Source organism: Caretta caretta, chromosome 21 (genome assembly GCF_965140235.1).
Source record: "Caretta caretta isolate rCarCar2 chromosome 21, rCarCar1.hap1, whole genome shotgun sequence".
Taxonomy (NCBI): Eukaryota; Metazoa; Chordata; order Testudines; family Cheloniidae; genus Caretta; species Caretta caretta.
The window spans coordinates 16136319-16155379 of record NC_134226.1 but is presented as its reverse complement, the minus strand read 5'-3'; the positions used below and the strand labels follow the sequence as shown (position 1 = coordinate 16155379).

The 19061-nt window shown below is 44.7% G+C and overlaps 1 protein-coding gene and 1 non-coding gene across 6 annotated transcripts in view; one reads left to right on the top strand and one right to left on the bottom strand.

The window, feature by feature from the left end:
• Positions 1–1929: 1929 nt before the first annotated feature.
• Positions 1930–7368, bottom strand: LOC125625094 (uncharacterized). The gene is made up of 2 exons (XR_012665708.1): positions 7277–7368; positions 1930–6516 (listed from the first exon to the last, which is right to left on the bottom strand). It is a non-coding gene; the product is annotated as an uncharacterized LOC125625094 (transcript).
• A 181-nt stretch (positions 7369–7549) lies between these two features.
• The window catches only part of PPP1R12B (protein phosphatase 1 regulatory subunit 12B), a 182552-nt gene continuing 171040 nt past the window's right edge, over positions 7550–19061 (top strand). For 3 of the 5 annotated variants that reach the window (XM_075121939.1, XM_048826704.2, XM_048826701.2), the window contains exon 1: positions 7553–7935. In XM_075121939.1, the coding sequence (XP_074978040.1) occupies positions 7648–7935 (288 nt within the window). In that variant the 5' untranslated portion in view covers positions 7553–7647. Of the gene's footprint in view, positions 7936–19061 lie in introns of all 5 variants that reach the window. The other 2 variants (XM_048826708.2, XM_075121943.1) reach the window with 2 other exon arrangements.

Sequence of the window (19061 nt, the reverse complement as noted above, 5' to 3'; positions counted from 1 at the left end):
GTACACCAATTGAGATGCTTAACCCATCTCTCTTGCTCCTGACACACTCCATATGCTGGCAGGGGGCAGCTGGCACAGGACCTGGCTATGCCAGCTTTATACAAGCTGAGAGTTGCCCCTGCCCACTGGGAATCCTCTCAGTATGTTAATTAAGACCAGGTTCCACGCATTTGAATCAAGTTTCTCAAAGAAGTTGGGTTGGAATGAGAAAATCTGGCTCTTTGTACCAGAGCAGGTTGAAAAATCTGATTTATTTTCTGTAAAAAATTTCAAAGGAAATGGACATTTTTTTTTTAAAACATTTTCACTGAATTTTTCAGGATTTCAGAAAAACACACAAAAACCCCCAAACAAAGTATTTTGTCAAAAAACATCAAAAATTAGGTTTTCAGGTTTTTGGGGGGTTTCTCACTAAAACCTGAAAAATTTTGACAAAAATGGAAACTGTCTCATAAAAATGTCCATTTTGTTAAAAAGTCATTTTGTGGGAAAAATGTTCAAACGTCTCTACTTCATATGCTCAGGATACGATGTGACACACCTGGGATCAGGGGAATCTGAACTGGTTGGCATTGAAAGGGCTGCTGGTATCACAGGAGAGATGTGTACATATAAGTGCAAAATTAAACATTCCCACTGTAGATTATTTATACAATTTGAACCTTGCTTTTGGCAAATATTTGAGTTTAACAATAACTTTCAGTTTTGGGGTGAAATTCACCTTTATCTAGAAGTCTAGGCATCACTTATTTGCTACATGTTCTTATAACGCACTGATCACCATAGTATTAATTACACCCATACGGTCTAACGTAGTCTGTGTTCTTTAGAGCTCTACGCTGGGTGCCAATCTGTACGCTTGGATTTTATTTAAAGTGAATTTAGTAATGTTGTATTACACCACCGTGGGTTCGGCTCTGGTGGCTAGTTTCAAGGTCAACAGAGTGAAAGGTTTCAGAGTAACAGCCGTGTTAGTCTGTATTTGCAAAAAGAAAAGGAGTACTTGTGGCACTTTAGAGACTAACCAATTTATTTGAGCATAAGCTTTCGTGAGCTACAGCTCACTTCATCGGAGGCATACTGTGGAAAGTACAGAAGACGTTTTTATATGCACAAACAATGAAAAAATGTGTGATTATCACTACAAAAAGTTTTCTCTTCCCCCACCCCACTCTCCTGCTGGTAATAGCTTATGTAAAGTGATCACTCGCCTTACAAAGTGTATGATAATCAAGGTGGGCCATTTCCAGCACAAATCCAGGGTTTAACAAGAACATCTGAGGAAGGGGGGGGGGGGGTAGAAAAAACAAGGGGAAATAGGTTACCTTGCATAATGACTTAGCCACTCCCAGTCTCTATTCAAGCCTAAGTTAATTGTATCCAATTTGCAAATGAATTCCAATTCAGCAGTCTCTCGCTGGAGTCTGGATTTGAAGTTTTTCTGTTGTAATATCGCAACTTTCATGTCTGTAATCGCGTGACCAGAGAGATTGAAGTGTTCTCCGACTGTTTATGAATGTTATAATTTGGGGGGAAGGGGGGGAGAAAACCGGGATTTTTGCTGGAAATGGCCCATCTTGATTATCATACACATTGTAAGGAGAGTGATCACTTTACATAAGCTATTACCAGCAGGAGAGTGGGGTGGAGGGAGAGAAAACCTTTTGTAGTGATAATCACCCATTTTTTCATGGTTTGAGTGTATAAAAACGTCTTCTGTACTTTCCACAGTATGCATCCGATGAAGTGAGCTATAGCTCACGAAAGCTTATGCTCAAATAAATTGGTTAGTCTCTAAGGTGCCACAAGTACTCCTTTTCTTTTAACAGAGTGAAAGTCACCTCTGCTACTTGCTTCAGATTTAGAATCTCTGGGAACATAAGGACCAACGGTAATGACCATACAGACATTCACAAGTACAAGGTCTAGTCTGTTTTCCAAGTTTTATTAAAGTTACAGTTAAAGTTATGATTACCCAAGCATATAGAAATTCCATACACACCTATGCACAAGTTACATATATAGCCATACTCACATCCTTAATGATATTCTTAAGGTCTGATGGCTGCCTTGCCAACTGATCATCAGTAGAGGGATGGTTCCTGCTGGAGTTTCCCATAGGGAGCTCAATTTTCCTAATCTGGGCGCCCTCTTTTTAAAGTGTGATTCTGACTATACATCATTAGCATTTACACCCATAGTGAACCCTGTGGTTAGGGCATGTGTTAGAAAAATGTGACTACCACATATCTTGTAAGCAAAATATTACTCTTATTGTTAATTTTTTGGAATATCACCCATTAGTACATCTTTTCCCATAATCTTGTGGCATAGGGTCATTCTTTGGTCACTTACTTATGTCAAGCATTTCTTAAGCCTAGCACGGCTAAGCAGAAATCTTACAGGCCTCAGCCTGTAGGCCTTGCGTTTCAGCCCTATTTACTTAGATACCTAATAAATAATGATCCCTCCTAACTACTGATCAATCTTATACTTCTACAATCCTACAATTTAACTCTATTTAACATACAATGATTATATAGGACATAACATGTTAGTTAATATAATATCACATAATAAATGAACAATAAACTAAAATCATTGGCTACAAGACTTAGAAGCTAGCTGGGAGGCTGTAAAAATGATATTAATATACAAATATCACTTTTCACAGCAGCAGACTTGCTAGCTACTAAGTCTAAAAAAAAAAGCAACGAAAAAAGCAAAAGAAACAGCAGCAAAAAGACAAGAACATGCAAACACCTTATTTGTGTTTCTATTCTCTTTAGGTGCAGTAAAGAATAGACAGAACTGTCCATTATTTTTATTATTGAGTCTGCAAAAAATCCCCTATATAAATAAATTACAATGATTTGGATGTGTGTATGTGCATATTTATTTGTTTTTCCTAAAGTTAAGTATTTTAGGAAAAATTATCAGAGCGACCACCAGCAAGAGTTGGTGGCTGCACTCTGAGGCCACCAAAAATTTGTTGTGAGAACCCCCTGGACTAGATGATCACAATGGCCCCTTTTGGGCTTGGAATCTATGACTTTCCAGGCTGAGCAGTTCCCTGTCTACACTGTGAATTCCCCAGCAAAGTCAGACCGCCTGAGCAGGTCTGCTTTACTTTTTTCCTCAGAGCACAGGGTCAAAGGGTGGGTCCAGAGGTGAGAAGTTTCCTTCACCTCTTCCCAAATATTTCCTAGGAATCCCACTTTAATTTGTTTGTCTAGGACATTGTATCAAAGAGTCTTCTAAGCTCATAACACTTGCTAGGGTAAACGTTTAGCCAGGTTTCCTCCCTAGAGATGTTCTATACAATCCCACGATAATACATACACATTTTCATTTTTAATATAATGAACTCCTAAGATACTGAATATTAATTCAATAAGCTTTAACGTCATTCAATAAGGTTGGACCATGATATTTAAGGAAATTGCCACATCTGTCACACTGACAGCGAAAGTCCTTTTTGAAAACACAATTAATGCAGAATTATAGAGATTTTTGCAAACAGAGATAAAAAAACAACTAAGATGCAACAGATGTGGGAACCACTAACAACCAGGAGACTGAATTTTAATAAAGCATGATTTAAAACCATAGTCTCCCTCCTATATCAAAGTCAGCCCGCGTAAGGCCTGAAACGGCAAACACTTAACACCAAGCATAATGCTTACTACCATGAGCAGTTAGCTCCATTGTTCAGGAAGAGTTCGATCCTGCACAACAGACTGAAGTCAATGGGCCTACCCTTATGTTTAAAGTTAAGGATGTGCTTAAGTGTTTTGCTGGATCAGGCCAGAATGCTAAGCATCTGATAGGCTCACACCCCCATAGGCTCTGCAAAGTGATTGTTCGTCAAATAAATACGTAACAGGGAAGTTAAGTGCCAACTGTGACCACCAGAGGGAGCTCATAATATACAATACAGTAGAACCTCAGAGTTACAAACACCTTTGGAATGGAGGTTTTTCCTAACTTTGAAATGTTGATAACTCCGAACAAAACGTTATGGTTGTTCTTTCAAAAGTTTACAACTGAACACTGACTTAATACAGCTTTGAAACTTTACTGTGCAGCAGAAAAACGCTGCTTTTAACCATCTTAATTTAAATGAATCAAGCACAGAAACCGTTTCCTTACCTTGTCAAATCTTTTAAAAAAAAAGAAAAACACCTTTCCCTTTTTCTAGTAGTTTACGTTTAACACAATACCAGATTTCAATTTTAAGTAATTTCTCTTGCTTCTTTTTTAGCGTTAGTTATCCATGAAAAAAAAGCCAACATAAGCGCCACCAATTTAAATGTCCATTCAAATAGCACTAAAAAAATGCGGCAGCAAAACATACTGGTACTAGTCTTTATAACGACAATTTAAAAAAGAAAAGTATCCAAACTTAACTTTCTTGCTTAACTTTACAGCATAAACTATGTAGACTTGAAAAAATCTTTAATGGTACTTTGCCTGAGGTTGCTCACAAGCTTTTTTGCTGCCAAGGTGCGTAGCTTGTGAAGCATCATTAGGTTAATCGGTGTGGCTTCAGGCTGTTGTTCAAGCCATTGAAGACAGGCAGTGAAGCACTCTTCTGCTTGCATGTGTGGGACCTTCTTGGCATTCTCCCCCTCCTTATCACTGTCACTGTCTGGTTGTGCTGTTTCTCGTACCAATTCAATTATCTCATGGTCAGTAAGAATAGGGTGTCCGTTCTCATGTTTATCTGCATTTAGCCATTCCTCCTGTTCCTCAGTGGTGATATCCAAAAGCTGTCGCTCTTTAGAAAAATCTAGTTGATTTATTTCCATCCGGTCACTGTTTTCCAAATTATCTGGTTCAGTGTTATCAATACACCGCCAAAGTGTATTCCATTTGCGTCTCAAAGACTCAGAGCTAATCTCACTCCAGGACTCGGCACACATGTAGACAGCATCTTTGATTGTCAGCTGTTTACAAAAATCTGTGTAAGATTCAAATTGCATTGATCCCAATAATAATCGCTGTAAGAGGTTTCGCTTGTATCGACATTTCATGTTTTCCAGAACACTTCGGTCCATTGGCTGAACGAGGCTGGTGACGTTTCGTGGCAAAAACAAACACCGAATGCTTCCGTCTTCCGTCAATAGATTTTCAATGGCAGGGTGAGATGGCGCATTATCCATCAGTAGCACAGCTCGGATAGGTAACGATTTTGAGGTAAGGTAGTCTTTCACAAGCGGAACAAAGTGTTTAAAAAACCAGTCGGAGAAAATGCCTTTATCCATCCAAGCACAGCGCTGGCTGTAGTAATGGACAGGTAGAGCTGACATAGTGACGTTTGCAAAGCAGCGAGGTTTCGCCCTTTTGTGAATGAACACCAATGGGAGACGGAAATCCCCGCTTGCATTAGCGGTAGCCATCAGCGTGACCCGATCTTTACTGGATTTGAAATTCTTCGCCTGTTTTTCTGAACTGTCTGCCAGAGTCTTGTTTGGAAGCAGGCGCCAATACAAGCCAGTCTCATCGCAGTTAAACACTTGGTCCCGAGTAAGTTCATGTTGTTCAATAAATGATTTGAAAATGTTTTTAAATACACCAGCAGCATTCCAGTCAGTTGTCAGGAACATTTCTTGCATCCTCAACTGCCGTATTCCATGCCGATTTTTGAACCGACAGAGCCATCCTGTGCTTGCTTTAAAATGGTTCTCACCTTTGTCTGGATACATTTCTCGGTAGAGTAACTTTGCCTTTTCTGTAACCATCACACCGCTTATAGGAGTGCCTTTTGACCTCTCTTGTGCAAACCACAGATGCATTGCCTTATCAAAAGCATCATCAGCAGCTTTGCGTACAATACACCTGCTTTTTACTGTTCCATTGTCTTTGGCTTCTTTTGCAAATTGCTTTATTTTTTCCTGGCTTTTCCGAATATCGGTGATGGTGGATTTCCCAATACCATATTCTACTGCTATGTTGCTGAGGCTAACACCACTTTCTAGTTTTTTTAATATTTCTAGTTTTGTGTCAATTGAAAGTGTGACACGTTTGCGCTTCCTACTGCTTGCCATTTTGCTTAGTCATACAGTATTTGCCTTTTTTTTTCTCTGATGCTGCCTGATCACGTAATTCTGGTTCCAAATGAGGTGTGCAGACCAGTTAGTTTGTAACTCTGGTGTTCGTATTGGCGAGGTTCTATTGTACATGTAACAGAAACATACTGAAACTATCGAATAAAATGTAGTCACTGACTCCTAATGGAAAACTGAAAAATATTCTGTTTTGAAGCAATTCAGCTCTGATCTAATATGTTCTGGGTACTTTTTTCCTTCTCTGCTTGTTGTTGTTCATGAAAATAGGAACTTTGTTACTTAAAAATTAATCTGCTGCTCCTTCTTTCTCAGTTTGTAACCTTAAAAATATTCCCACGACAAACAGATGTGATGTATCAAAGGGAGTGTACTGAATTTGGAATAAGGCACATGAGTGAGTTAATTTCTAAACAACGAAGTTCTTCCTTTCAATCAAATGTTCCTACTGATCAAAGGGAAGACAAAAAGAAAGAACATGTTATATTAATTTATTACAATTCATTATTATTATTATTAATTAAAAACTGGATCATGATGCACACTTAGGAGGCAGGGGAAAGTCTGTATGTGCGCCTTTAGGCCCTGATCCTGCAAACAGTTATACACGTGCTTGTCTTTAAGCATGTGAGTATATCCTTCGGTTTCAATGGGACCACTCATGTGTAAAGTTAGGCAAGCACTTGCAGTTCAGCATCAACACTTCCGGACATTTGAATGCTTTAGGCCCTAATCCCGCAAATCTCAGTGGGCCCAGTAACGTGCTTAAGGTGCCATCTGTGCGGAAGTGTTCGCAGGCTCAAGGCCTAACTGTGCAGCCTGACATGTGTTGCTTTTAAAATACATTTAAAAATCTATTTCTGGGAGTTGCGCATAGAAAATCCGCAGCTGGGGACGGTCTCGGCAGGACACCGCCGAGGAGCCGGACTCCGATGCCAGGCTGCAGCAGAAGCCCCGGGCTGCTACGGCTGTCGTGCAAAACCGGGGGGGGGGGGGTTTCTTGGCACCCCTGCCCCCAGATATTGGGGGGGGGCAGCCCAGTGGTTTGAGCCTTGGCCTGCTCCACCCAGGGCTGTGAGTTCAATCCTTGAGGGGGCCATTTCGGGAACTGGGGGGCAAAAACTGGGGACTGGCCCTGCTTTGGGCAGGGGGTAGGTGAGCTCCTGAGGCCCCTGATGGCTGCCACCATTCTCAGTCGCGGTACTCACCGGCCTGCAGCAGGGGCCTTGCTCGCAGGACCCTCGTCCCGACCCGCACGACGGGGAAAGCGCTTCCGCTTCCGCAGGCTGCCCCGCCCCCTGCCCTGGCCGCTTGGGATTCTGGGAGTTGTAGTCCGCGGGGGCGGCGGTGCGCCGGCGGGCGGAGCGGAGGGGCGCGGCCCCGGGGCGCGGAGGATGCTGGGAGTGGTAGTCCGCTCAGGGCCGGGGGGGGGGAACTACGTGTCCCGCGGTGCTTGAGGGCGGCGGCGCCTGCGCGCTGCGGCCCAGGAGCCGTAAACATGGCGGCGGGGGCGCTGCGCTCTCCTCCGGGGTGAAGCCCGCTGCGGTCCCTGCTCCTCAGTGCGGCGGCGGCGGCGGCGATGTCGGAGCCGGGGCACCTGGGGGTGAAGCGGGCCGAGTCGGCGCGGCTGCGGCGGGCCGAGCAGCTGCGGCGCTGGAAGGGCTCGCTGACCGAGCTGGAGCCGGGGGCGCCGGCGGGCGCCCGGGGCCGGCACCGCGGCGGGGGGGCGCCCCGCGTCCGCTTCGAAGAGGGCGCCGTGTTCCTGGCCGCCTGCTCCAGCGGCGACGCCGAGGAGGTGAAGCGCCTGCTGGCCCGCGGCGCCCGCGTCAACACGGCCAACGTGGACGGGCTGACAGCGCTGCACCAGGTACCGGGCCCGGACCCCTCCTGCCCCCCCCCGGCCCGGACCCCTTCCCCCCCCGGCCCGGACCCCTTCCCCCCCCCGGCCCGGACCCCTTCCCCCCCCCGGTCCTGACAACCCCCCCCGGCCTGGGCACCGGTCCTGACAACCCCCCCCGCCCGTACCCCTTCCTCCTCCGGTCCTGACAACCTCCCCCGGCCTAGACACCCCCCCGCCCGGCCCGGACCCCTTCCCCCCCCGGTCCTGACAACCCTCCCCCGGCCTGGACACCCCCCCGCCCGGCCCGGACCCCTTCCCCCCCCCCCGGTCCTGACAACCCTCCCCCGGCCTGGACACCCCCCCGCCCGGCCCGGACCCCTTCCCCCCCCCCCCGGTCCTGACAACCTCCCCCGGCCTAGACACCCCCCCGCCCGGCCCGGACCCCTTCCCCCCCCGGTCCTGACAACCCTCCCCCGGCCTGGACACGGGTCCTGACAACCCCCCGGCCTGGACCCCTTCCCCCTCCGGTCCTGACAACCCCCCCTCCCCGGCCTGGACCCCTTCTCCCCGTGGTCCTGACAACCCTCCCCCAGCCTGGACACCGGTCCGGACTGCCCCGGGGCCTGGACCCCTTCCCTGCACCCGGTCCTGACACCCACCCGCCCCCCCCTGGCCCGGACACTGGTCCGAACTGCCCCCTGGGACCGGACCCCTTCCCCGTGACCGGTTCTGACAACCCCCCCCCCCCCCCCGACTGGACACCGGCCTGGACTGCCCCCGGGACCGGATCCCCGTGCCTGATCACCCATTAAACTGACACCCCGGCAATGGACCCGCATCCCTCCGGGAGAACCTCCCTCCCACATCCCCATGGGACTGACACCAGCGAGACTTTCTCTCCCACCCTCCCTGGGCTGGCACTCCCCCCCCCCCCCCCCCCCACCACCACCCTGGGGCTGGGCCCCTCGGATCTCTCCTGGGACTGGCACCTCCAGGGGGCTTTCCCTCTGCACCTCACCCCTGAATGATTCCCCCTCTGGGATTGGGACTCCTAGGGGACTTTGTTTCCCAGACTGCTCTGGACTTATCCTCATGGCGCCACCCCACACTGATCTCCCCCACCCACCCCCAGGGCTGTCACCTCCTGCCCCGGTAGGTGGTCTGTTCCACTCCCCAGGGGCCAGGACCTCTTAGGCTTGATGCCTACTTTTGTGTGGCTGACTCCTAGGAGACATGCTGCTTTTGCCCTGGGCATTACCCAGGTGACGGTATCTGAGAGGTGACTTCCCTGACAAGGGCAGGGTAATTGCTACCTCCCATCCTCACAGACAGGTACTTGGCTCTTCACAGCCTTATATCAAGTACGAGCTGTGGAGATGGGAGGTAGTAAGGGTCAAGGGGTGCTGTCCCATCACCTTCCTGGCTGGGGTGGTTGACACCTTCACCAGGTAATACATCTGGTAGCTCTTCCCCAGGTAATTGTATATAAGGACACCTCATCCCCTGAAACAAAATCTGCCCCATCAACTTCCTGTGTCAAGTAATCTTCGCTGCACTGCATAATGTAATAACCTTCCTCCAGGCTATTGACCAGATCAAGATAATCATCTCCTTCTCTTCCCCGCACCTTGCCCCTTACAGTCCCACTCTGGAATAACTACTGATCACTGCCCAGCTCTATGTGAAAAGAATCCTCCTTGCTCATCAAATTTCATTCTTCCCCGATTTAATGTTCTCCTTGCAGCAGGTTACTCCCTGCCATGCTACTATTCACTTTCTATATCTTACACTACATTGCCTTCCTTCCCCCAATAACAGCCACGTGGTTTTTCTTTCCACCAGTAACAAATAATACTCCCTCCTCAAGAACCCAGGAGGAGAAGAAAATAAGACTGTAGAGACTTGGCTCAGTCCACTGTCTTTTCCTCTTGGTTTGGGGGAGGGTATCACTGAGGAGAAAGAAAACAAAGCTTTCAAATATCTTGTCAGTTTCTTGCAGGAGAGGGAAAGATTAGATTGGCCATTGTTACCTGCAATACATACATCTGCTTCTTAAGATGTTTACAAAGTGAAATAAACAAGGCTTTGGTGTGAGAGAGGTCCATTTTGCATATCTTTCTCTGTCAGCACCTACAGAAGGGACCCTATAGCATCTAGTGCAATAATATACTGCCTGCTCTGGCTATTTTTAAAAATCAGACAGTTTGATTATTGTAAAATCTCTCAAAGAAATAGAGCAGCTAAATGAACGAAATAGAGTCCTGGCCTGTCCAGTCTTGCCCCAGACAGAGAAATTGACAACTCTGATTTCTTGAAACTTTATGTATAGAAACTGTTTCAGCTCTAAGACTGTGTTTTTCATGTCTAGAAATTACTACTGTACTTGGAAAACTTGGGGGCTGCCATTTTTGCAAGGTCAAAACAGGCTCTTGTCTGCCTCCTCATATCTCCCATGTGGGAGTTGCCCTGATACTTCTGACTTCCAAAACTTTTTTTTTTTTGGCAACCTTTGCAGAGACCACAAGGTGCCAGAGTCTCAGATAAGCAACATGGATTCTATTAATATAAATCCAAATATACTGCAAACTACGCAAAAGTAACCTTAGAGGCTAGCCTTAAAATGTCAAAATCTTGGAAATTCAGAATCAAGCCCAATTCATCCCTTAGCTTATGCTGTGCCTATGTAATGCAATGTGTTATGTGATCTAGTGTATTAATGTCAGATCTGTGGTACCCTGGTACAACAGTGAGGCAGCTATATGTTTAAAATGACTGGCAAGGAACTTAGCAGAGCATCTGAAATTACAGCTGGTTGCTTTTGTCAGTGAAGTCAGGTTTATTTTAAATTGTATTTAAAAGTTCTTGTTTCTTACTGAGACCTTGTAGACTAAATATCACTGCATTAGATTTTTGTGGTCAAGTGATAAAACCTTGACATTATGGTTTTTTAAAAAAATATACTGACTACTGTGGCACAAAAAAGCAACAGTCGTTGAGTCGTATAGTAGCTTCTGTCTTCTGATGAAGTGAGCTGTAGCTCACGAAAGCTCATGCTCAAATAAATTGGTTAGTCTCTAAGGTGCCACAAGTACTCCTTTTCTTTTTGTCTTAGTTTGGTTAGTATTGTGAACTGAAATACTTGGGACACCTAGCAACTTGTTCAAGGAATGTGACCCTTTCTGATCTGGATGTAGGCTGTGGTCTGCATTCATATTTCCTCATGACCAAAGGTGTCATGCTTTATCCTTATTAGCCCGTCTTATTAGCATATGTCATGACATATCCTTATTAGCCCGTCTCCTCCTCTGGGCCAGTTTGATTGCTTGAGTGTACACTATTAAAGGACTGTTGTAGCTTTGGTATTGTGGAAAACGCCAATTGACAATGTACTGAAAATTCATAATTCACATTCTTCTGATGAGTTGTACCTCATAAACTTTATAACTTTTGTACTTCTACTTTAATTATCTGGGTAATAATAATGGATAATCCCATGGACTCTAGCAACAACCGTAATATAAGTAGCTATTGAAGAGTTTAGGGTGTAAAAAGTATTTGATAGAGGAAAATTTAATTACTGGTGGATGTAGCATGGTAGATTTGGAAGGAGAGGTTCTCTTGGAGTCCAAGATGGAATTGTTGCCACAGTTCGAGGAAATTATGTCACCTTGCTGACGCTTGCAATACAGACCTCCAAGAAAACCTTGTAATTAAGCAGCTCGATACTTATCAGAGTTTTCAGACCCTGATGATAAATTCTTTCTACCGTGAGATCAGGTTTATTGAATGAGGGACCAGCGATCAGCAGACAGCACCCAAATTTCAATTTGTATACGGAAAGGATTCTATCTTAGCGACTAACAAAGTGTCGGATAACACAGTGAAGAATAACAGTTAGAGCGTGATATTGTAAACTGTTAACTCATCATAAGAATAGTTCTTAGACATGTGAGTAGTCAAACTGAAGCAAATGAGACTACACAAGTGTAAGGCTTAATTGTGTAAGTAAAGATTTGCAGGAAGGGAGGTGATATTTTGAATGCTAATAAACTTGGCACTAATTTCACCCCTCCCGCATTAGAGTATTGTGGGTTTTCACTGTGATGCCAGACTAAACATTCTTGTATATATTATGAATTCATGGAACGCTGTTTATATATGATAAAGTTGATGCTGACTGATGTAAAACATGTTGCACCTGACAAATTTATATCAAATGATAATGCATATAACCTTAAATATATCTGAAAATCTGAGTGATGGTGTTTTGGTATTGAGTGTATGGGTCACAGGATGTTTTCTTTCCTCTTTGGAAGATGACACTCTGGATAGTGTAAAGCCATCCCTCAAAGCCAAAGTAAGTTGAAAGGCCTGACAAACTGCTAGTGTGTTGATAAAAGCTGCAACAAATAGACTATAATACAGTCTGAATATTTCTGTAATACTGTTGTTGTTTTTACTGGAATTAAAAACATATATCACTTGTAAAACCAAATGGCTACATAAAGAGGAAAGGGGTTCTGTTAAATGGAACAAGTCTGCTTGTTGCTGGGGTGGTTGGTAGGAAATGTTTTCTTTTCCATTAAAGCAAGTACGTTTAGGCAAACGAGGTGCTTGTGTTCAAGGAGTTAAGATGAGACTTTTGGTACAAGCAGAGGTTTGCGTAATTCAGAAATTCTCAAACTTTAGCAACCTGAGGACCCACATTTTTGTTTTAAAATTTTTTGAGGACCCCCAAACTGGCTTCTAATTTTCCCCTGGGGTGCTCAACCCCTGCTCAGCCCGAGGTCCCACTCATCTCCACCTCTTCCCCCAAGGCCCCACCTCTTCCTGCACCTGCTCCACCCCTACCCCTCTTCTTCCCCATCTCTTTCCTCCTCTGAGCGCACCCCATCCCCGCTCCTCCCAGCGCCTCCTGCACACTGCTGAACAGCTGTTCTGTGGTGTGTAGGAGGCACTGGGGTGGGGGCGAGAGGAGTTGCAGTGGGGTCAGCGGCCTCAGACATGACTTGCGGACACCCAGGGGTTCATGGACCCCAGTTTGAGAACTGCTGGTAGTTCATTGGTTTACACAAGTTAAGAATGGTGAGTTTAAACTTTCTGCCATTTCATTCTTGCGTGATTTTACATTTTCATATATCAAATGTCACAGGCCACACAATAATATTGGTTTAGTTTCACTGGAAGCACGCGGTGGCTTCACACACTTTATTGCTTTCATACAGAGTAAATTTGAAGCATCTTTCACTTTTCCATTTGGCTAGCCATAGCTAGTGGTCTCCTCTTCCATAAATGACAGGTTTCAGAGTAACAGCCGTGTTAGTCTATATTCGCAAAAAGAAAAGGAGTACTTGTGGCACCTTAGAGACTAACCAATTTATTTGAGCATAAGCTTTCGTGAGCTACAGCTCACTTCATCGGATGCATACGTGGAAACTGCAGAAGACATTATATACATGGTCTCTGTGTATATAATGTCTTCTGCAGTTTCCACAGTATGCATCCGATGAAGTGAGCTGTAGCTCACGAAAGCCCATGCTCAAATAAATTGGTTAGTCTCTAAGGTGCCACAAGTCCTCCTTTTCTTCTTCCATAAGTGTTTCACCCAGTTTTTCTAAGAAAAATTATATATTTACTTTGGGAGATCTACTCTTTGCTATATAACTGTGAAATTGTATTTTGAAAATGACCTTTGAAATTACAAATGGCATCACAGAGCCTCCAGCCAGTGGTGGCCATCTTTCTGAGAAGTGTCATGTGTGGTATGTGAGCCTGATCCGAGAGCCAAATTCTGCTCTCAGATATTTATGCTGTAACTCAAAGTAGACTTCAGTTGAAGTTGTGCACTTAACCCAAAAACAGCTTTATGGTCATTGGGTTAACATCAGCCAAACTCACCATGTAAGCCTTCGGTAGCTTTATGTGTGTTCAACATAAAAATTCTTGCTATGATGGTTTTTAGTATTTTTAAGTAGGATGGAAAGTAGTTTAGTATCTCTGATGTAATGTCTGCAAACAGCTGGTGTCATTAACTTACTTATCAGCAAACCCTCCATTTCAGCTGGAGAAACAGAAATACCAATTTCAGTTAGACTTTATTTTCAAATAGTTTAGGTTCAAAACTATTTGTGGTGAGTGAGAGGTAGGACTCAGCAATCAATTTCTGCAAAACTTTAAACTTTCTTTAAAAACCAATGTTTCTAGTTCTCCTTGTTGTGAAGACAGCTTTCTGACCGTAGGCACCATTGCGTGGTTTTGGGTCTTGTAGGCATCCCCAGTGCCTGTGCTAATCTTCCCCAGAACTTGGCCAAGCAGCAGCAGAGTGAAATTAAGACTTTAGCACTTTCATTGCTGCCATTCAGAATCCTGAGGGCATTAATGGAGCTCAAGTTCTGGGCTGACTTTATGCTGTAGCTGTTTAGGAGAACTCTGAGCAGCCGCAGGCACTGGAGCTGTTCATGAGGGGAGTGCAGTTCAAAGGGGAGCCCAAAAATTCGAGATGATGGGAAAGGTAATGTAATGAAGACACCTCCTGCTTCTCGCAGCAGCCAGGAGGCTCTCAGGGGGAGGTATGTACGAAGTAGTGAAGGGTATATTTGGCTAAGTATTCAGACGTCACATTTGCATGTTCTGTTTTGGCCTGCACACCTTTAAATTTAGTTTTGCCTATACATCCAGCTTAATATCATTTACGTTTAGGTGGCTCTGTCACTGAAACATAATCAGTTCCTACAAGTCAGAGGACTGGTTTGTTAGTCAAGGTGAAACATACCTGTGCCATCACACCTCCACAAAGCCACTGCTCCAAGCTGTGCTTCGAGCAATTTAAACTAAATAGTGCTGTACTGGTTGTACTCTACTTAATTATAACATTGTTCATCAAATTTCTATTTGATAAATTGTTAAAAATATAACTTACTACTAGAGCTGGTTGAATAGTAGGAAAAAAATGTGTCTGATTTGATATCTTTTACTGCTGTTCATCAGACAATATATTCTCCAAGTGCTGTTTGAGCAGCTGTGGAGAGAGCTGAATACCCCAGAGATGTATTGATCGGACAAATTAATTGGACAAAGACTGAGGAAATGTGAAGAAGAATCACTGAATGCTTTGTGACCAATTCACTCAATTTCTTTTGCTTTTGGAATACTTTTTTCCCTTTCTGCATTCACTCCACATCTTCTTTACTTTGCTATGTTAAATCATGATCAGGCCTTTTTTTTTTTTTAAGAGCTGTCTTCAGTCCCTTACACTTGCCTCCCTACACTTGTATATGTGCCCACAAGTAGGGCTTGGAATTGTGCTTGGCACTTAACCACATACTGAAACCAAACTGGGAACTCCCTGAACAGAGGAGACATTGCCAGTGAGAAGCCAATACTCTTTCTCCCCCATCTACTAGGGAATTCCTACCAGGGTGCTTTTCTTGGCTCTTCTTCAGGGGCAGCATATTTTATATCATTCTCTAGCTAGTAAGTGTTAAATTTTGAAGCCAGCCCTCATACCCTGTATCCAGCTGCTGAAAGATAGGGGGTAGAGACATCCTTTGTAGTCCCACTCCCCCCTACTCTGTTGCACCCCCAGTTTACTTGCTGGGAGGAAGATGGGCAGGGGTATCTCTATTCCTTCTCCAGCATACTGACACCAGAATTGGGGGAGGTCCATCTATGCTACTTCCTTTTCCAGCCTCCATTCAGCCCTCAATAGTAAATAGATGCACTGTCCCTTTCTGCTGCTGCTGCTCAGAGCTTTCCCAAGCAGGAACAAGGTGAAATTGACGAGATTTTTTTTGGTCAGTTTCACTGCCATCCCCACCTTTCTCAGTAGCAGCTCTGAAAACTGACCAGTAGAGCCCTGCGCGGTTGCAAAATTTGTATGCATGTCGGATCCGCATATGGATATGTGGATATCTGCGGATATAAAGCAGACATCCATGGATTTACAGGGTTCTACTGACAAGACTCTGGTCCCTTACGTCTACTGCTGCTTCAGAAAGCTCGGAGCAGTAGCAGTAAGGCTGTCTGCAGATTTCAGAAGAGGAGCACTGTATTTGTTTACACTCAAATGATGCTTGGAAATTTACTTTCACCACTATAAATTATTATTTTATAAATGAAAGCTTGGATTCTGCAGGAAGCATTCTTTTTGCCTGTGGCAAATAAACCTTTAAGGTGCTGGGTGGGTGTAACAATACTGTGCCCTGATATGAAGACACATTCAAGGCCTTATAACTGACCTGTGTAAATACTGCTGCAGTTGAAAAAGCTCCTTATGCCAGCAGATGATATAGGAATCTTGCATAAAACCGTGTTGTGTGGTGCTTCTCACACTGAATATCTGGAGTGCTCTGCCGATCTACAGCTATGTCATAGCACATCTGAAGCCTGAGCTATAGGAACCAGTTGGAAGGTTAGGGATGGTATTTGAATGCAGAGTTGTGTTGCTGTTAAAGCCGGAATGAGATTACCATAAATTCTATAACATGAAATAGGCAGCAGTCTCTGTGATAAACTTCCAAGACTAGTGTTCAGTTTATATTTTTGAAGGGTAACGAAGAGGGCTAGAAGAAAAGGAGTACTAGTGGCACCTTAGAGACTAACCAATTTATTTGAGCATAAGCTTTCGTGAGCTAGAGACTCTTTTGAAAGTGCCGATTAGGTGGAGTGTGGCTCATATGGCACTCACCAGGGTTCTCACAGAGGCCATAACACATCGAGATCATCACTAACCCCTAAAAAATGTAGCACTTCAACTTGATAAAAATAGTCCCATGATCTAGTCCTCCATTGAGGATAAGTGCCTGCAGCAGGTCTGAAAAGCTGGTGTGGTAGAAGTATGTGTATTAGAACAATTGTCAAAGTGAAACACCACGCAAATAAGTTTGGTTTTTTTTTAACTACAAGCTTTCCAAGATAATTCTCTTCTGGGTTAGGGGTGAGAGGGTGGAGTTACACATGCTATAACTTATGCAGAAAAAAGCCTTTTTCAGAGGACTGGGGTAGGGTGTAACTCAAAACAGAAATGGAGGACCCTTTAAGGAATATTTTGTTGTTTTTCTCAAGAACAAAATCCTCCATGCAATGAATGAAGCTGCTTGGCCTAGTGGTGATGATACAACTTTAACATGCTGAAGGAGCTAATTCTGATTCCAGGGATCTGGGTTTGGAGTTAATTTCAAATATTCCCCGAGGGTAGGCACAACAGGGGTATGCTAGGAGGTGCACTCTTGCAATCGCTTTCCCTGGACTGCATGGCCCAATGGCCACATAAACACCACCCTATACCGGAAACCTACTGACTGCTATTCCTACCTGCATGCCTCCAGCTTTCACCCTGACCACACCACACGATCCATCGTCTACAGCCAAGCTCTGCGATACAACCGCATTTGCTCCAACCCCTCAGACAGAGACAAACACCTACAAGATCTCTGTCAAGCTTTCTTACAACTACAATACCCACCTGCAGAAGTAAAGAAACAGATTGATAGAGCCAGAAGAGTTCCCAGAAGTCACCTACTACAGGACAGGCCTAACAAAGAAAATAACAGAACGCCACTAGCGGTCACCTTCAGCCCCCAACTAAAACCCCTCCAACGCATTATTAAGGATCTACAACCTATCCTAAAGGATGACCCAACACTCTCACAAGTCTTGGGAGACAGGCCAGTCCTTGCCTACAGACAGCCCCCCAACCTGAAGCAAATACTCACCAACAACCACATACCACACAACAGAACCACTAAGCCAGGAACTTATCCTTGCAACAAAGCCCGTTGCCAATTGTGCCCACATATCTATTCAGGGGACACCATCACAGGGCCTAATAACATCAGCCACACTATCAGAGGCTCGTTCACCTGCACATCCACCAATGTGATATATGCCATCATGTGCCAGCAATGCCCCTCTGCCATGTACATTGGTCAAACTGGACAGTCTCTACGTAAAAGAATAAATGGACACAAATCAGATGTCAAGAATTATAACATTCATAAACCAGTCAGAGAACACTTCAATCTCTCTGGTCACGCAATCACAGACATGAAGGTTGCTATCTTAAAACAAAAAAACTTCAAATCCAGACTCCAGCGAGAAACTGCTGAATTGGAATTCATTTGCAAATTGGATACTATTAATTTAGGCTTAAATAGAGACTGGGAGTGGCTAAGTCATTATGCAAGGTAGCCTGTTTCCTCTTGTTTTTTCCTACCCCCCCCCAGATGTTCTGGTTTAACTTGGATTTAAACTTGGAGAGTGGTCAGTTTAGATGAGCTATTACCAGCAGGAGAGTGAGTTTGTGTGTGTATGGGGGTGGGGGGGATGTGAGAAAACCTGGATCTATGCAGGAAATAGCCCGACTTGATTATGTAAAGAGTTGTCACTTTGGATGGGCTAGCACCAGCAGGAGAGTGAATTTGTGTGGGGGGGTGGAGGGTGAGAAAACCTGGATTTGTGCTGGAAATGGCCCACCTGTTGATCACTTTAGATAAGCTATTACCAGCAGGACAGTGGGGTGGGAGGAGGTATTGTTTCATATTCTCTGTGTGTATATAAAGTCTGCTGCAGTTTCCACGGTATACATCTGATGAAGTGAGCTGTAGCTCACGAAAGCTCATGCTCAAATAAATTGGTTAGTCTCTAAGGTGCCACAAGTACTCCTTTTCTTTTTGCGAATACAGACTAACACGGCTGTTCCTCTGAAACCTTTCCCTGGACTGCAGATTCACAGGAACCTGTATGAACTTGACAAATCCCAGAGCCCTTGTTGTGGGACTCATTCTGTACCTTCAGCTGAAAGGGTGTACAAATAACCTGTCTAGTGGTAGCTCTGTGCAGACCCATAGGGGAGCATTTGTAGGCTCTTACCTGATAACTAAAAAGCCTTGAAAATGGAGGGGAAGGGAGATTGCCCTGCCCCAAATCATCCCTGTGCCTACAACCATCAGTGTCTTTCAGAGCTTGGAGGTTTCCTCGGACACTTATATTTACCCCTCAATACCCTGTAGAGCTTATGGATGCCTCAATGTTCCTTCCTCCCTCTTTCTGTGTAACTCCTGAGAAGCACAGAAGGGCAGAATAGGAAGTCTGCTAATGTGCATCTGTTGATGTGAAGTAACAGTGCTCCTTGTGTGTAGTGGTTGCAGAGTTCT